The sequence below is a fragment of the Cervus canadensis genome, chromosome 10 (genome assembly GCF_019320065.1).
Source record: "Cervus canadensis isolate Bull #8, Minnesota chromosome 10, ASM1932006v1, whole genome shotgun sequence".
Classification (NCBI taxonomy): domain Eukaryota; kingdom Metazoa; phylum Chordata; class Mammalia; order Artiodactyla; family Cervidae; genus Cervus; species Cervus canadensis.
Genome location: NC_057395.1, coordinates 18623221 through 18642960, shown reverse-complemented (window position 1 = coordinate 18642960; position 19740 = coordinate 18623221). Strand labels below are relative to the sequence as shown.

Here is a 19740-nt window from a genome sequence, read left to right as displayed (position 1 = left end):
AGGTCCCATTGTAATTTGTTCTACAAAAATTTAGAGGAAAACAAATAAACACAACTGAGAATGATTGGGATATATAATGTAGTCCCATTTTCCCATATCCCATTTTCTAACTATCCTCTGCTAACCTGACTGACCTCACTCTGTAATTTTTATGTGATCCTGTTATTTCTATTCTTGGTCAAAGTACAAATTCATGAGATTATTCTAAAAATAAGACAAAATTTTGCAAGGTTGTTCAGACTGATTTTGAAACCATCCACTCTGACTATGTACTTTTTGATGCTTTTGCTTTTTATAGCCTCTTAGCTAGTTAATTGATGATGTTAAGGTTAAAATACCATCGTCTCTGTAATAATTTTTCATCAGGTTTTCCTGTTCACTCACCCACATTCAGCATTTTGTGTTTTTCTATTTTGTATTTTTAAATATATATTAAGTTTTGTTTTTCCTTTATAATGTTATTTTTGTGCTAAAAATAAATAATCACATTATCATAAAATGAGAAGTAAAAAATAAAAATATTCATAATCCCACCACAGTTTATATTTCAGGATTTCCTTTCAAAATCATTCTATATTCTTAGAATATATTCTCATAACCACAGGACATATACTCCAGTATGTCAACTTTCTTTGCTTATCACAGTAACATAATTATATATCTCTGTTTTCAGGAAAACTTATTGGTTTACATTTATTGGATGAATTGCATTTCTTTAAGTGGAAGCCTTCTGTTGTATTTTATACAGAGTCTAAGTTTCATTGATTTTTATTTGCTTGTTTACTTGTTTTATCATTTTCCTAATTTTTAACATTAAATTTCAAAATACTTTGAGCAACATAATTATAGTACCATATTACCATATCTATTTCCTAAAGGCCAGAGATATTTTTAAAAGCTAAAAAGGCTATGAGCACTTAAATGTTTAAAATAGAGCAGATACTCTCAGAGAAAGAAAAAAGTGAAGTAATCTAAAATGCCCAACGAGAAAACAAACTAAAACCTTATGTATGTATCAAAGCAACATAACTCTGCAAAGAAAATAATTATTTCAAGTGAATTTAGGAGTAATGTAATTGTACATCCTTAGTGGGATGTATTCTGTGGGAAAAAAAAAAACTTCAAAAAAGCCACAAGTTTCACTTGGTCATTTTATTGAGAGATCATAATTTTCAAACTATTTCAGTGTATTGCATGCAAATCAAATAAGTAAATAGGTTAATGTTATAATAATGCCAAATATACAAATGAAGTACAAAATTTAAAAACCACAAATAAAAAATCAAAGTTAAGAAAAAACTCTATTATGTAACATTTAAATTTGAAATATGTACTAATGATATTTTCAAAATGCACATTCTGTCCACTGAGATGGCCTAAACACAGTGACAATCCAGTCGCAGTGAACATTTTAGCACCCAGAGCTTGGCTTACCTTCTGCACAGGCTCCTTGGAAAAGTGCCTGATATCAGGTCTGAGGCAAGGAAAATACACACGATGTCCAAGGTACCTTGTTAAACCTCAAAAATCAAGCAAGTGCTCAAAAACTAAGAGGGGAGGGTGCATGGCAAAAGCACACAGGAGGCAGCCTGAAAGGAGCCCCCTGACCACATGTGGCAAAATTTGAGCTTCGAAAAGAATGATGGCTGCAACTGATTTGGGCAACAGGAATTAAAAATTCCTGCTGTTATCATATGCTGTTATTTTCAAAGGAAGAAAAGAAAAAGAAAGCTCAGTTGCCATCTTTTGAAACAATTGTTGTCCCAACTCCTTAACCATAATATTTGTAATTAAAAATCATTAAAAGATTCTCCTGCCTTTTGAGGAGGAATTCTAGTTTATCTCCACATCTTCCTTACAGAAAAATGCTAGCTAAATAAGGAAGAGTTTACCTCCAAAGAGATAAGCAAGACTCATCACGTTCATGAAAGGGTGCTAAGGAAATTTTACATGGGTAGAGTTTTACCCCTCAGAATAACTGTTGATTTCAAAAGAAAAAACGTTAGACAAAACTGGGGTCTGTTAGTTACCGCTTTTAGCCAAGTCTTAGAATCAGATAATGCAACCACCTGGCACTCGGTGCCCTGAGGCAATTCGAGATATGTTGAGCTGGCCAAAAAGTTCACCCAGCTGTGTATAAAACAGGTAGCTAGTGGAGCTTGCTCTATAGCCAGGGAGCCTGGACTGGCCCTCTGTGATGACCTGGCGGGGTGGGGTGGGGAGGGGGTTAGCAGGAAGGCTCAAGACGGAGGCTCGATGTAGTTACAACCGATTTGCTTTGTTTTACCCCAGAGGCCGACACATTTGTGAAGCAATTACCCTCCAATTAAAAAATTTTTTTAAATAAGTTCTTTTAGGCTTTTCTACCTGAGTGAACTTTTTGGCTAACCCCAAAAAGAGTTCCTACTGACTATTCTTGTCCAAACAAATGTTTAATCTGTGTCTAACCAAGCCTTAGATTCTTAACTTCCAGTTTACAGAGAATTTAGGGTTTCTAGGATCAACTTTGGAGAAGGCAATGGCACCCCACTCCAGTACTCTTGCCTGGAAAATCCCATGGATGGAGGAGCCTGGTAGACTGTGGTCCATTGGGTCACTAAAAGTCGGACACGACTGAGTGACTTCACTTTCACTTTTCGCTTTCATGCGTTGGAGAAGGAAATGGCAACCCACTCCAGTGTTCTTGCCTGGAGAATCCCAGGGATGCGGGAGCCTGGTGGGCTGCTGTCTATGGGGTCGCACAAAAAAGCGACCTAGCAACACCAGCAGCAGGATCAACTTAAATGACACCATAAGGAAATAATCAGACAAATTCAGAATGTGGGAATTCCACCAGGAAGTTGAATAGGGCTCTTCAAAGAAATCTAAAGTCATAAAAAATGTAGAACAATAAATAATTCAAGTGTTAACAATGAGAAAGGCATAACAATCAAACGCAAAAATGAACTTTGAATTTTAGTTTAAAAAAAAAAACTAGAAAAAACTGGGAAGAGTAATAATGGGGAAAATTGAACATGAATGGGAGTTAGCTAATATTAAGGAATTTTTAATTTCTTTAAATGATTAAGATATCCACTTTGCCACTAGGCAGGAAAAGTGTCCTTATTTTTAAGGGTGAAGTGCCTTGATGTCTGAAATTTATTTTCAAATGATTCACTCCAAAATATAATGATAAACAATGACAATACACAGGTGGCAAAAGATTAAAGTGAATTGAGGGTTTTTCCTGGGTGTTCATTGCTGTTATTTTAGCTGTTATTTTGTTTCTCAGTTTTTGACTCTGCAGCGCTGCAGTATGTTAGTGTTTCTGTCCTTACCTGTTAGTGTTTTTATTTCTCTGGGCCGGATTCCCAAATGTGGAGTGCTGAGTTGAGAGCTATGTACCTTTTCCTTTTTATAAATATAATCAGATTTTCATCTAATGTTTGAAAGTGTCAGTTACCCACTAGATGTTATTGCTTCTCTCAAAAAAAAAAAATTTACCAATATAATGCCCTTTAAAAAGGCATTGGGCTATTGCATGTCCCTGATTGCTAGTGAGAGTGAATGTCTTCTCATATATGTATTGAATATTTGCTTTCCTTCTCCTATGAACTGCTTGGGTTTTGCCCATGTTTTCACCAGAAAAGGCTATTTTCACTTAGATAAATATACCTATAATATTTGTAGCTTATGATTTTTCTCTCTTGTTTAAAATGTCTCTATGTGTGCATGAGTGCTAAGTCGCTTCAGTCATGTCTGACTCTTTGCAGCACTGTGGGCTGTAGTCCCCCAGGCTCTTCTGTCCCTGGGATTCTCCAGGCAAGAATACTGGAGTGGGTTTTCATGCCCTCCTCCAGGGGATTTTCCTGACCCAGGGATTGAACCCATGTCTCCTGTGGCTCCTGATTTGCAGGCAGATTCTTTACTACTGAGCCACCTGTGAAGCCCCATTGGTTGTACAATTATTTCCCTAAGTCTTCTCTGCAAATTCTTATTGCTTTATGTTTTATGTTAAGGTCTTTGATATACTTCATTGGGTAAAATGACTTGAGTTGGACTTGAGGTCAAACTGTGACTATCTTCTTAATATCTGTGAATTGTTTGTAGCATTTTTTTAAGCTTCAGTAGTTCTTCTATCTTCATTATACCACTGTAGCTGATTCTCTGATTTTGATTTGTTTCCTTAAAAAATTCATTTTGATTATATCACTTTAATAACTCAGTCATCTGGCTTATTTTTTATTTATAACACATTTATGCTATGTTGAGTGTTTGAATTCATTTGTAAATGAATCTTTAAAAGTAACCTTGCTTTCTCCTTGGTCTTCACTTATGTATTTATGTATCTAAAAACCTTGCTTAACTAGATCAGATCTCTATTTCTTAAGGCAGCTGAAAAAATTACCAGAGACAGAAGAGCACTGAGTTAAAAAATGGTGGACAATATAATCAGGGAGCACCGGACACATTTGAACTTGACTGTGTTGCCTTTTCCTGCTTAACTTTCCAGAGTTCACAGAAGCAATGAGTGGGCAACATCTTTTGAAAATCAAGTTAACTAAGAAATTTAGAAATTCAGTCTGGCTAGTCAAATTGGAGAATTTAGTCTATAAAACAAACTCTGGCTATGCTTTTATGTATTAACATCTGAGTATAATGTAACAATTTGCCTTAAAATTGGAGATTAAATTTGACAGTGTTCTTCCCTATTTTTTCCCATTTTCTAAAAATAGATCTGACAAACCTAAGGTCAAGGGAGCTCATGTTTACTAATATAGACAAGCTCCAAGGTATATCCTGCAAAATCAACCTTCTCATGACGATGTATCTGTTCTGTGGTGTTTTCCCCCAACAGTGTGTTTAGAGGTCCTAGCAATACAAAGATGGTGCCAACTGAATAAAATTGTGTGGGATTCGTGGATTCCCCCCACTATATGTTATTGTCATAATATTGTTGATCTAACAAATAACCATGAAACTTTAAGTGGCATAAAGCAAGCACTTCCTAAGCTCATGAGCCTGTGAACTGGCACGGCAGTTCTAATCTGGGCCAGCTGATCCCAGTAGCCTGGCTCTAGTCTGTGTTTGGCTGGGGGGTCAGTTAAGGGCTGGCTGGTTTATAATAGCTCCACTTTTATGTCTGGTGTTTGAAGTGATGGAAAAGAGTGTAACTGGGCCATGTGTCTCCATCTCCAGCAGGGCAGCTTGCACGTCTTCACACAACACCTGAATAAGCTTCCAAGAGTGAGAGTGGAAACACACAAAGCTTTTTGATGTCTAGGCTCAGAACTGCATACTGTGTCTCTGGCTGATTCTACTGGACAAAGCAAATCACAAAGCCTCCCCAGACTCAGGAAAATGAAATATATGCCCCACTTTTGGTGGGAAGAGCTGCAAAGGTTATGACTACAAGGAGGGGTGAAGAATTGCTGCCCCTTTGTACAGTCCACCTACGCAGAACACAAAGCTTGAGTTGCACAGAATTGAAGCTTGGTGTATTTGAGTACATGAAGCATAAGTTGGCAGTTAGATGGGAGATCATCCCCCTGGACACGAGCAGGGGGTGATCAAGAGCAAATGGTGGTGGTCAGTGGAGCTCACGATCGTAGGGAGAAAAAACGAAGAGGGATCCAAACTGAAATTCCGTAGTGGGAACCAAACTCTCAAGTCCTCTGATCTCAGTCACATTCAAGTCTGTGAGGAGAGAAGTTAGAAACTCTCCCCGATAGGACTCATGAGTGTGAACTGAATTGATGGTCAATAATAAAAACTCAGGAGATCGTACATGAAGATTTGCATGTCTGACTTCTCTTGAAAATAAGAATCTGGCAAGCTTCTGTCTGAGCTGAGGTCCTGGCACCCCTGTTAGACCTTTTAGACTGGTGTGTCCTCCCCAGCGGCCACTTCCTTGCACATAGCCCACTTCTCTTATTTTCCCAACTTGCCTTTTCTCCCTGAACACCTGAGTTTGCAACCCTTGGACTAGAATAGCTCTAGATTCCTAATTGATGGGGCTTTTAGGAAACAGAGCCAGATCTTGCACTGCATAGTTTTCATGTTTTCTTACAATGAATAAGTGTTCCATTTACAAGAAAAGTAAACAAAAAAGGAAAAGCTCTAAGTTGAAATTCAATAATAAATGTACTTTTGTAATTCACTAATAAATAAAAAGACTTTTTAAAGAGTGAAATATATGGCATTTAATGTACATTTTAGTTTATAAATGAATCATTTCAATTTATTACAATAGTTTAGAGCATAATAAAATCTACTACTAACCCATGATAAAAGGAGGAATCTACCAAAATTATAGTTTAGCCACAACTGGATCAATTTTTAAATTTAAAAAGTTATTAAAATTAGATTATTATTGTTATTATCATGATATTGTGATTTATAATAAGGAATATGCATTGGGGCTTCATCCCAGTTCCTGGTACAGAACTCCCCAAATCCTTGGAATTCCTAAGTATTAAGAGCAATAAAGGTGTCTTCTGTTATGTTAGTAAGGTGATTTAGGGGAAGCAGCTAAGGATGGGACTGGTTATCAGGGGAACCATTAGTGATTGGAGGGTTGATACTTTCAGATACTTCCTCCTGACCTGTAGAGAGAGAAGAGGGTTTGGAGATGGAGTTCAATCACCAAAGGCAAGGAGTTACATCAGTCATGACTACATAGAAAACCTCCACAGAGCCCTCAGAGGACTGGGTTCAGAGCTCTTGAGGCTGGTGAGCAGGTGGAGACTGGGCAGAGGGGCCCGCCTGGAAAGGTCATGGACGTTCTGTGCCTTTTCCCCATACCTTGTTCTGTTCATCTGGCTATTCTTGAGTTATATCATTTTATAATAAACCAATACTCTAGTGAGTAAACTGTTTCTCCAAGTTCTCAAAGAAACGGACCCCAGTGAGGGGCTTCTGGGAGCCTCCAAGCTAGAGCAGGTCAGGCAAAAGCACAGGTGGCAAGCTGGACTTAAGATCGGCATTGAATTCGGGTGGGGGTGGGGGTGGGGGCAAGGCGCAGTCTTGTGGACTGAGCCCCTGAACTGTGTGATCTGACCTTATCTCCAGGCAAACGGTGTCAGAATTGAGTTTAATTGTAGGACACCCAGCTGGTCACAGAGAATTGCTTGGTGGTGTGGGAAAAAATATCCACGCATCTGAATTGGGTGCAAAATCATAATTATTAAAATTATATTATTAAAATATTATTAGAAAATGTTAGTTTAAATATTTATTTGGCATTTTTTCACATTTCATTTTTTTTCCATAAGTTAAAAAAAGTAACAGCCTACCAGGCACCATGGGGTCTTGTCTACCAATCATCTAAGAGAAGCTGGTTGCTAGGTCAGGTACAATATATTTATAGCTAAAGGCTGCCCAAACTAACCTAAATGAAATCTGCTGTTTCTTAAATACAGGGCTCCATGCTTTTCTCCCTTTCCCTACATTCCTTGGAAGTGAAACTTTAATTGTCCATGTTGCTGAACTAAAACAGTGGCAAATCCATGATGAAGTCAGGATGGAGGTAAATGGGAAACATCAGACACCACACTGAGATTTCACTTATTCCTGAGTGTGACAGTAAAAACCCCAGCCTGGGGAGGAACTGGCCATGTTCTTCTTGCGTCTGATCCTCCCAGGGTTTGTCCCCTGGCCCTGAGGGTGGAGCTGTGTGTGAAGGTGACTTGACCCATCATGGCAATGTGAATCTCAAGGCCCTGTGGGTATCACTGTCGTAGCACATTTCCTTCCTGGCTTATTAGAATTCATATGCCAGCAAAACATATTCATAAATGCCCAACATTTGATATTTGAGGAGAATAGGGAACTCTCAATACTCAGGTCAAGCAATTTTATTAGGCACTTTTTAATATGAAAAGAAAAAAAAAAAGGTCATTTGAACATATCCACAATCCATTATTCAAGACTCTTGGGGCCTCTTGTTTTTCAAAATTCATAAATTTGCTGATTTTAGAAAAAGAATATGATGCATATAACACAAGCATTATATACCCCAAGGGGGCCTGGGTCACCCTCATAATCAAGCAAATTAATATCTCTATAGTACCATGTATGGATATTCACATGAAGTGGGATTAAACAATGAATACAAATAGCCTTATGATTATAAATACCCTTATGATTATAAAGTGGAAGTGACAAATAGAATCAAGGGATTAGATCTGATAGACAGAGTACCTGAAGAACTATGAATGGTGTTTTGTGACATTGAACAGGAGGTGGTGATCAAAACCATCCCCAAGAAAAGAAATGCAAAAAGACAAAATGGTTGTCTGGGGAGTCCTTACAAATAGCTGTGAAAAGAAGAGAAGCAAAAGGCTAAGGAGAAAATAAAAGATATATCCATCTGAATGCAGAGTTCCAAAGAATAGGAAGGAGAGATCAGAAAGCCTTCCTCAGTGATCAGTACAAAGAAATAGAGGAAAACAACAGAATGGGAAAGACTAGAGATCTCTTCAAGAAAATTAGAGATACCATGGGAACATTTCATGCAAAGATGAGCACAATAAAGGACAGAAACGGATGGACATAACAGAAGCAGAAGATATTAAGAAGAGGTGGCAGAAAAACTATACCAAAAAAGATCTTAATGATCCAGATAACCATGATGGTGTGACCACTTACGCAGAGCCAGACCTCCTGGAGTTCGAAGTCAGTGGGCCTTAGGAAGCATCACTACAAACAAAACTACTGGAGGTGATGGAATTCCGGTTGAGCTATTTCAAATCCTAAAAGATGATGCTGTGAAAGTGCTGCACTCAGTTCATTTCAGTTGAGTTGCTCAGTAGTGTCTGACTTTTTCTGACCTCTTAGACTGCAGCACGCCAGGCTTCCCTGTCCATCACCAATGCCCGGAGCTTGCTCAAACTCATGTCCATCAAGTTGGCATTGCCATCCAACCACCTTATCTTCTGTCGTCCCCTTCCCCTCCCTCCTTCAGTCTTTCTCAGCATCAGAATCTTTTCCAATGCATCAGTTCTTTGCATCAGGTGGCCAAACTATTGTAGCTTCAGCTTCCACATCAGTCTTCTCAATCTTCTCAATGAATATTCAGGACTGATTCCCTTTAGGATTGACTGGTTTGATCTCCTTGCAGTCCAAGGGACTCTCAAAAGTCTTCTCCAACACTACAGTTAAAATCATCAATTCTTTGGCAGTCAGCTTTCTTTACAGTCCAACTCTCACATCCATACATAATTACTGGAAAAACCATAGCTTTGACTAGATAGGCCTTTGTTGGCAAAGTAATGTCTCTGCTTTTTAATACACTGTCTAGGTTGGTCACAGCTTTTCTTGCAAGCAGCAAGCATCTTTTAATTTCATGGCTGCAGTTACCATCTATAGTGCTTTTGGAGCCCAAGAAAATAAAGTCTGTCACTGTTTCCATTGTTTCTGCAACTATTTGCCATGAAGTGATGGGACCAGATGCCATGATCTTTGTTTATTGAATGTTGAGTTTTAAGTCAGCTTTTTCACTCTCCTCTTTCACTTTCATCAAGAGGCTCTTTAGTTCTTTGCTTTCTGCCATAAGGGTGGAGTCATCTGCATATCTGAGGCTATTGATATTTCTCCTGGCAATCTTGATTCCCTTGTGCTACATCCAGCCCAGTATTTCCCATGATGTACTCTGCATATAAGTTAAATAAGCAGGGTGACAATATGCAGCCTTGACATACTCCTTTCCCAATTTGGAACCAGTCTGTTGTTCCATGTCCCATTCTAACTGTTGCTTCTTGACCTACAAACACATTTCTCAAGAGGCAGATCAGGTGGTCTGGTATTCCCATCTCTTTTAGAATTTTCCATAGTTTGTTGTGATCCACACAAAGGCATTGGCATCGTCAATAAAGCAGAAATAGATGTTTTTCTGGAATTCTCTTGCTTTTTCTATGATAAAATGGATGTTGGCAATTTGATCTCTGGTTCCTCTACCTTTTCTAAATCCAGCTTGAATATCTTGAAGTTCTTGGTTTATGTACTGTTGAAGTCTGGCTTGGAGAATTTTGAGCATTATCTTGCTAGCGTGTGAGATGAGTGCAATTATGCAGTAGTTTGAATTCTTTGGCATTGGCTTTCTATGGGATTGGAATGAAATTGACCTTTTCCAGTCCTGTGGCCACTGCTGAGTTTTCTAAATACCCTGGCATATTGAATGCAGCACTTTTACAGCATCATCTTTTAAGACTTGAAATAGCTCAAGTGGAATTCCATCACCTCCCCTAGCTTTATTCATAGTGATGCTTCCTAAGGCCCACTTGACCTCAGATCCAGGAAGTCTGACTCTAGATGAGGGATCACACCATCGTGATTATCTGGGTCATGAAGATCTTTTTTGTACAGTACTTCTGTGTATGCTTGCCACCTCTTCTTAATATCTTTTGTTTCTGTTAGGTCCATACCGGTTCAGTCCTTTATTGAACACTTCTTTGCATGAAGTGTTCCCTTGGTATCTCTAATTTTCTTGAAGAGATCTCTATTCTTTCCCATTCTATTGTTTTCTTTATTTCTTCACATTGATCACTCAGGATGGCTTTCTGATCTCTCCTTGCTATTCTTTGGAACTCTGAATTCAGATGGATATATCTTTCCTTTTGTCCTTTGTCTTTAGCTCCTCTTCTCTTCTCAGCTATTTGTAAGGCCTCCTCATGCCACCATTTTGTCTTTTTGCATTTCTTTTCTTGGGGATGGTCTTGATCCCTGCCTCCTGTACAATGTCAGAAACCTCCATCCATAGTTCTTCAGGCACCTGTCTATCAGATCTAATCCCTTGTCTGTTTGTCACTTCCACTGTATAACCATAAGGGATTTGATTTAGGCCATACCTGAATGCACTCAATATTGCAGCAAATTTGAAAAACTCATTAGTGGCCACAGGACTTGAGAGGTCAGTTTTCATTTCAGTCCCCAAAAAAGGCAATGTCAAAGAATGTTCAAACTACTACACAATTGCAGTCATCTCACAAACTAGGGATCACAAAGAGTCGGACACAACTGAGCAACTAACACACACTTCACACGTTGGCAAAGTAATGCTCAAAATTCTCCAAGCCAGACTTCAACAGTACATGAACGATGAACTTCCAGATGTTCAAGCTGGATTTAGAAAAGGCAGAGGAACCAGAGATCAAACTGCCAACATCCGTTGGATCATCAAAAAAGCAAGAGAATTCCAGAAATACATCTACTTTTGCTTTATTGACTATGCCAAAGCCTCTGACTGTGTGGATCACAACTAAGTATGGAAAATTCTAAAAGAGATGTGAATACCAGACCACCTTACCTGCCTCCTGAGAAATCTGTATGCAGACCAAGAAGCAACAATTAGAACTGGACGTGGAATAACAGACTGGTTCCAAATTGGAAGAGAAGTACGTCAAGGCTGTATATTGTCACCCTGCTTATTTAACTTATATGCAGAGTACATCATGCAAAATGCTGGGCTGGATGAAGCACAAGCCAGAATAAAAATTGCTGGGAAAAATATCAGAAACCTCAGATATGCAGATGATTCCACTCTTATGGCAGAAAGCGAAGAGGAACTGAAGAGCCTCTTGATGAAAGGGAAAGAGGAGAGTGAAAAAGCTGGCTTAAAACTCAACATTCAAAAAATGAAGATCGTGGCACCTGTTCCCATCACTTCATGGCAAATAGATGGGAAAACAATGGAAACAGTGACAGACTTTATTTCCCTGGGCTCCAAAATCACTGAAGATAGTGACTGCAGCCATGAAATTAACTGTGGAGATTCCTTAAATAACTGGAAGTAGAACTGCCATATAACCCAACAATCCCACTGCTGGGCATACACACAAAGGAAACCAGAATTGAAAAAGACACGTGTACCCCAATGTTCATCGCAGCACTGTTTATAATAGCTAGGACATGGAAGCAACCTAGATGTCCATCAGCAGACGAATGGATAAGAAAGATGTAAAACATATACACAATGGAATATTACTCAGCCATTAAAAAGAATGCATTTGAATCAGTTCTAATGAGGTGGATGAAATGGAGCCTAACAGAGTGAAGTAAGCCAGAAAGAAAAACACCAATACAGTATACTAACACATATATATGGAATTTAGAAAGATGGTAACGATAACTGTATGCGAGACAGCAAAGGAGACACAGATGTATAGAACAGACTTTTGGACTCTGTGGGAGAGAGCAAGGGTGGGATGATTTGGGAGAATGACACTGAAACATATATATTATCATATGTGAAATAGATCGCCAGTCCAGGTTGGATGCATGAGACAGGGTGCTCAGGGCTGGTGCACTGGGATGACCCAGAGAGATGGGATGGGGAAGGAGGTGGGAGGGGGGTTCAGAATGGGAACACATTTACACCCGTGGCAGATTCATGTCAATGTATGGCAAAACCAATACAATATTGTAAAGTAATCAGCCTCCAAATAAATAAATAAATCAACATGTTGATATCAATATTAAAATAAATAAATAAAGAGAAAGAGCCATGACCAAACAAAAAAATAAATAAATAAAAGATGCTTGCTCCTTGCAAGAAAATGTATGACCAACCTAGACAGCATATTGAAAAGCAAAGACATTACTTTGCCAACAAAGGACCGTCTAGTCAAGGCTGTGGATTTTCCAGTAATCATGATTGGATGTGCAGGTCTGCTGCAGTTTATGGGATCACAAAAAGTTGGACTTGACTGAGCAACTGAACTGAATGTATGGATGTGAGAGTGGGACCTTAAAGAAAACTGTGCACCAAAGAATTGATACTTTCGAACTATGGTGTTGGAGAAGACTATTTGAGAGTCCCTTGGATTGCAAGGAGATGAAACTAGTCAATAATAAAGGAAATCAGTCCTGAATATTCTTTAGAAGGACTGATGCTGAAGTTGAAGCTCCTATACTTTGGCCACCTGATGCGAAGAGCCAACTCATCAGAAAAGACCCTGATGCTGGGAAAGATGGAATGCAGGAGAAGAAGGGTATGACAGAGAATGAGATGGTTGGATGGCATCACTGACTTGATGACCATGAGTTTGAGCAGCTCTGGGCATTGGTGATGGACAGGGAAGCCTGGCGTGCTGTAGTCCATGGAGTTGCAAAGAGTCAGACATGCCTGAGTGACTGAACTGAACTGATAGATAACCTTATATCAATTAATGTCACAAAGACCATTTTGTGATAAATTTTTAAGCTTCTTAATTTCAGAACCCTGGAGATTTTAGAATTGCAGATAAGGGATTACTGATAAGTATTAAATAACAAAGTTTGGCCATGCTTCCTGGCATGAAAGTGAAAGTGAAGTCATTCAGTCGTGTCCGACTCTTTGCAACCCCATGGACTGTAGCCTACCAGGCTCCTCCGTCCATGGGGTTTTCCAGGCAAGAGAACTGGAGTGGGTTGCCATTTCCTTCTCCAGGAGATCTTCCCCACCCAGGGATCGAACCCGGGTCTCCCACATTGAAGACAGACGCTTTACCGTCTGAGCCACCCTGGCATAGAAGCAAGAACAAAAAGCAAGTGAGCTAAAGGGGATGTTTTCAAGCTGCTGGCGCTGTCCAGAACGTGGGTGAGAAAAGGGAATCGGGACATGGTGGGGCAGGTGCCCTGAGGACTGTCTGTACCCTCGGCTTTCCAGGGTTCAGACTGCCCTGAAGTTGCATATGGAAGACATACAGCCAAGTCAAAACCCAAGCAAAACTGGGAGCTCAGAGTAGAACCAGAACAGGAAGATCATCAGGGTGTCTAAATCAGGGATCAATCAGCCACATCCACAGTGGAATTACCCATGAGTTGCTGAGAAATGCAAGATCTTGGGCATTTAGAAAAAGCATTTGGCCTCACATGCTGCTTCTAAGATTAAGCCCCCTGCTTACCATTCAATAAACAAAGAGAATTTTATTCAAGATTCTGGGTTTCAATTGAACTCTGCTCAGCAGAGCTTCCCAGCAGGCAGCGCCCGCCCCCCCTCCCCCACTTCAGACAGACTCCAGGCTTTTACCTGTTTTATGGCTGAGGCCACCATATGTCTGCATTTGAAGAAAGGTTCTATAATTTTGAAATACTGAAAATTCTCCAGAACACTAAACAGATAAATCTGAATGCAGTTTAACATGCAACAGAAACAGTTTATGAGGCAAATAAAAATTAGAATACAAAAAGGAATCAGAATAAAGGGATGATAAAAGAAGTCGCTATAGAAGTTCAAGTTGGTTGCCTAACTATGCCGGCTTTGTGAAACGTGCTGAGCTCCTGTTTAGAAGTATTGGCTCCCCAGCCCCTGGGTGGGGCTGCACGTCGTAAAGCCCGCTCCTTGACCATCTGTCCACTCCAGCTGACTCTTGGCTCTCGCAGCCCGACTTCTGGCTGACTTTGCACCCCCAGCTATTAGTAGTTGCCAGTCTCTAAATTTAAGAACTTCACATCATCGCAGATTACTTTGGTAGACTTTTTCAACAGACCCACCTCTGCATGTATGTATTTATATTAAATAAATGGCCTTTAGCTTTATTTTGCCACACATAACTCAGACTTGACTTTTAGGTAAGGACAAATGACATGTCCGACTCACCTCGATTTTACATCTTCTCTATAGATAACCAGTTGTTGTTGTTGTTCAACTGCTAAGTCATGGCCAACTCTTTGTGACCCCAAAGAGTTTGGACTGTAGTGTGCCAGGCTTCCCTGGCCTTCACTGTCTCCTGGAGTTTGCTCAAACTCATGTCCATTGAGTCAGTGATGCCATCCAACCATCTCATCCTCTGTCACCGACTTCTCCTCCTGCCATCAGTCTTTCCCAGCATCAGGGTCTTTTCCAATGAGTTAGACCTTCACATCAAGTGGCCAAAGTATTGGAGCTTCAGCTTCAGCATCAGTGCTTCCAGTGAATATACAGGACTGATGTCCTTTAGGATTAACTGGTTTGATCTTGCAGTCCAAGGGACTCTCAAGAGTCTTCTCCAACACCACAGTTTGAAAGCATCAGTTCATCATCGCTCAGCTTTCTTTATGGTCCACCCTTCACATCCACACATGACTACTGGAAAAACCATAGCTTTGACTATACAGACCTTTGTCAGCAAAGTGATGTATCTGCTTTTAAATATTCTATCTAGGTTTGTCATAGCTCTTCTTGCAAGGAACAAGCGTCTTTTAATTTCATGGCTGCAGTCACCATCTGCAGTGATTTTGAAGCCCAATAAAATAAAATCTGTTACTGTTCTCATTTTTTCCCATCTATTTGCCATGAAGTTATGGAACTGTTTGCCATCATCTTCGTTTTCTGAATGTTGAGTTTTAAGCCAGCTTTTTCACCCTCTACTTGCACCCTCATCAAGAAGCTCTTTAGTTCCTTTTCACTTTCTGCCATTAGAGTGGTGTCATCTGCATATCTGAGGTTGTTGATATTTCTCCTTGGAAATCTTGATTCCAGCTTGTCTGGAATTCATCCAGTCCAGCATTTCACATGCTGTATTCTGCGTAGAAGTTAGATAAGCAGTGTGACAATACAAAGCCGTGACATACTCCTTTCCTGATCTTGAACTAGGCCATTTTTCCATGTCCGGTTCTAACTATTTGCCCCTTGACCTGCATACAGGTTTCTCAGGAGACAGGTAAGGTGGTCTGGTATTCCCATCTCTTTAAGAATTTTCCATAGTAGGAAACCAGTGGATGACATTGAAATTAATTGATTCCTCCCAAGTCTTTGTCCATCTCTCAAGGAGCTCCTCCATGGGCATTCATAGAAACCTAAATGACATAAAATCACCCTCTCTCTTGCTGTCTCCCAGCTGCAGGTGGAACTGGAGCAGGAATACCAAGACAAGTTCAAAAGGCTGCCCCTGGAGATTTTGGAATTCGTGCAGGAAGCCATGAAAGGGAAGATTAGTGAAGACAGCAATCACAGCTCTGCCCCTCCCGTGATGACCTCAGACTCTGGAAAACTAAACCAGAAGCCTCCTTCCAGTGAAGAATTGGAAGGAGAAAACCCAGGAAAAGAGTTTGATACCCCTCTGTGATCATTCCTGCCAGGCCTTCAGAACACACATTGTCCTTCCAGCTCCATCAAACTCTCTCTTCTTACAAAGATCACTGCCCAGGAGCATCTTCCTGAGAGGCATCCCTTAGATTAAAATCCACCTGGAGGGAGAGTTCCAGAAGGATCCATGCAGCTTCCCTGTGCCCAAGCTCCATGTGTCATGTGGAAACTACTGCAGATCTGCTAGTAAAGAGTGCATGTATGTGGGCTTCTGGTTTTCTTTCTAATAGTACACTCAAAGTAGGCAACTTCCAGGCTCCACAGAACACTTAATGAAGGATAGTGTCTTTGAAAAAAAGCAAGCTCATGTTTTTATTTGAAGCTCTGGTGTAAAGTATGTCAAAGTAATAGAAATAGTTGAGAAATGCATAGCATTATTTAACACTATTGAACAGCCAACTTTGAGCTTTTTTTCCCCCTAACTGCCCCTCAACTACCATATCTTTGGGTTGACATGCATATTAAATTGTTTCATCCTTTTCTTTGCAAGCACTGGTGGCTTGCTGATTTATTTATCATAGAGGCATCAATGTACTTGTTGCTGACATGGCTTTATTGGATACCACAGTGACTTAATAAGCTGGCTTTCTGCCTTGATGGTCCAGTGAAGCCATCTCTAGACTTGACAACATGACTTGTACATTTGTCTGCATGAGCAAGGTGGCCGCAGACTTCCAGGCAGTGTGCTATCTGAGTCAACTATTGCACTCAGAGTCTGGGTATTTGTTGGTCCTTGGCCTAATATCATTAAAAAACTGCAAAGATCTGTTCAGTTGAATAAAAATCGTTGAGCCAATGTCTGTTGAGCAGAGATTCAGTCAGAGTGAACAGGTTCCAGCAGTTATTTTGCTGTCTGACTTCTTTATGGTTCCTTTATTTTAATACAGAGATAAAGATTGAATATTTATCTAGAGACTACACAGACCCACATATAAATGATACGCATTAATCTCCATGTGTATATGTATGCTCTCAGCCATATAAGTGCATACACATACACAACACACACACACATTCATATGAGTGTGGATATGAGTTTCTTAATTGGCAATGACCCAAATCTCTTCCACAAGACTTAAAATCAAATTGAACATAGAGAAGAAAATGGTCAAACATATAGATTTATGTGGATATTAAATTATATCAAAATTCTAAGAAACAATTGATGGAGCTTTTGATGCAAGTTGAGGTAGATTGAAGACTTAGAATATGATTTTGATGTGTATTTTGCAAGATCAAAAACTGGATTTTAAGTATTTTAAGCTTGTTTTAATGGTAGGAATATATAAAAATATATAGGACAGCAATATGGAAATGTACTAGTATTTTCCATAATTTTTAAGTCTGACAGATTTCAATTTATTTCTCACATTAAAAAATCTTTCATTATATATTTGCTATGTACATTTAATTCACTTAACTGTTTTTTAATTAAGTTCCTATGTTAAGTGGTGTAAGAGAAACAAATTATATTATAATAAAATGGATCAAGAACATTATAGAAAGGTCTTAAGTAAGAGAGAATAATTATATAGAGGAAAATATAATTAAGAGAGTAACACAAGGAACTTTGAAGTTAAAGCCCTGAAGCAAGATGCTCAGTTTTATTTTACTTTGAAACAATTGCCTGATTGTAGCTTAGCAAAATATTTTCAAACACAAGAGCTAGCTGTGTCCTGAAAATTGTGTTTTAAGAATTTCATATTTTTATGAAAAATTATTCTATTTAACTTTAAGCAATAACTAGGGATTACAATTAAGTTTTAATCAAAATGAAGGCTTAGTTCAAACATTAGGAAAGAGTATTTGATTAAAAAAACACATCTAGGGAGACACAAGGGGAGAAAAATCCCATCCCCTTTGGAGATGATTATGTTTTGATCTAAAGGATTTGGGGTGTTAATTAGACACTTAATAAAGCTTCACTTCTACTGAATGAGAACACTTTTGTAAATCATTCAACTTTTGCACTTTGAAAGAAAGGCATTAATCATAAGGAAGCAAGAATGGTCAAAATAGAATGCTGCATTTTTATAAACAAAATTACAGACTGTATAAAATTGTAGAAGAATGAACTAACAATAGCATTAATAACCAAAACACACAATGGTGATTATTACAGAATGTTGTATCAAATTTTAGTCCAGAGATAGGCTGAAGCTGAATAACCTTGACTTACACAAAACTGTTTTAGTAGTTGGGTTTCATTATCTTAGTGACTGTAATCATTTTGCAATACGTTTGTATTTGGCCATTTCCTGTAATCCCATTTTTAAATCTGTACAGTACCACTTTTTGCAGTTGTGGGGGTAGTGTGTAACACTGTCCGTCTTGCATCATTGAAACTACTACAGTGATCCTATCATTTAATAATGTTAATATTACTTGAAATAGAGTAAGATAAAGAAAAAGGGTCTATATGGTGTGCAGTTTGTGCCTTTCTGTATTTGCCTTGTTCCTTGTTGAATGTGTGAAATTCTGTACTGTGGTTTTCCTATAATAGCGAGTAGAACTGTGCAGTAAACTAGACTGTGCCCCTCTGATCCTTTACACTACTGAGAATTGCGTGGTTTTGGCAGTGTAAACCAATTTTCAAAGTTGTAATGACTTGCCATGTGGCTTTGGTTTTTAACAGTTCATTATAACATTTCAGTATCACCATACATTAATTAATACTCCTGTGATAGATAAGCAGTCATTAAATAATTCCAAAAGAAAGGGCCATTGCTTGCATTATTTTGAATTTAATGTTGCGCTTGTGCACTGTATAAATATTGTTTGTGATGGATTGGACATTGTGACTTTTGCCTTTTCAGAAGAAAAAAAAAGATAGGACGAAATATCTGAAGCTCTTAAAATGTACATATTTTGGTTCTATCTCAAATTATTTAAAATGCATAATTCACATTTTTGTAATAATTCTATGCAATTTTGTGGCATGATGTTTCTTCCACTTGTAATTTTATGTGCTTTCATCACAAATCCAAAGGAAAATAAAAATTTCTTAACACAACCCAGCTATTATTTCCTGGTGTTGGGGGCAAGCTTCTTTTGATGGGCAGGAAGGTGGGAGCAGCTCTGATGCCAGGTTTTAGGGCCATAATGCCCACCCTCATGGGGCGCTTTAGTGCCTGTGCAGGAAATCCAGAGGCTGAAATGCCTGTGCTCAAGGGCACGGTTGTCAGCACTCTGTCAGTCCACCCTCCATCCGGACTGGCATTGAATTTGCCAATTGCTCCTATATCCAGGACTCTGCCTATTCCCTTCCTTCCTCAACCAAAGGTAAGGAAGGTGAAACTGTCAAAGGATTTTTTGACAAATAATGGATGTGACAAGCACTGACAGGGTATTTGATGTAAGTTTTCTTACACAAAAGATAAAAAAGAGTCTGCCACATTGATTTTTGAAAAAGAAATATACGTATGAGTTCTGAGAATGTCTCATAGACCTCCAAATGCTTCCCAGGTGGCTCAGTGGTAAAGAATCCGCCTGCCAGTGCAGGAGATGCAAGAGATGTGAATTCAATCCCTGGTTGGAAAGATCCCCTAGAGGAGGAAATGTCAACTTGCTCCAGTATTTTGCCTGGAAAATTCCATGGACAGAGGACTCTGACGAGCAACAGGGACCACAAAAAGTCAGACTGAGCACGTGCGTGCATGCACACACACACACACACACACACACACACACACATTTCACTTTGGGAGCAGTGTCGC

The 19740-nt window shown here is 39.2% G+C and overlaps 1 protein-coding gene across 2 annotated transcripts in view; it reads left to right on the top strand.

The window, feature by feature from the left end:
* PLCB1 (phospholipase C beta 1) overlaps positions 1 to 19037 on the top strand; it is an 879212-nt gene extending 860175 nt beyond the window's left edge. Inside the window, exon 32 of one of the 2 annotated variants that reach the window (XM_043479648.1) lies at positions 15777 to 19037. In XM_043479648.1, coding sequence (XP_043335583.1) covers positions 15777 to 16004 — 228 coding nt within the window. In that variant the 3' untranslated portion in view covers positions 16005 to 19037. The remainder of the gene's footprint in view (positions 1 to 15776) is intronic. The other variant, XM_043479649.1, reaches the window with a different exon arrangement.
* The last annotated feature ends 703 nt before the right edge of the window (positions 19038 to 19740 follow it).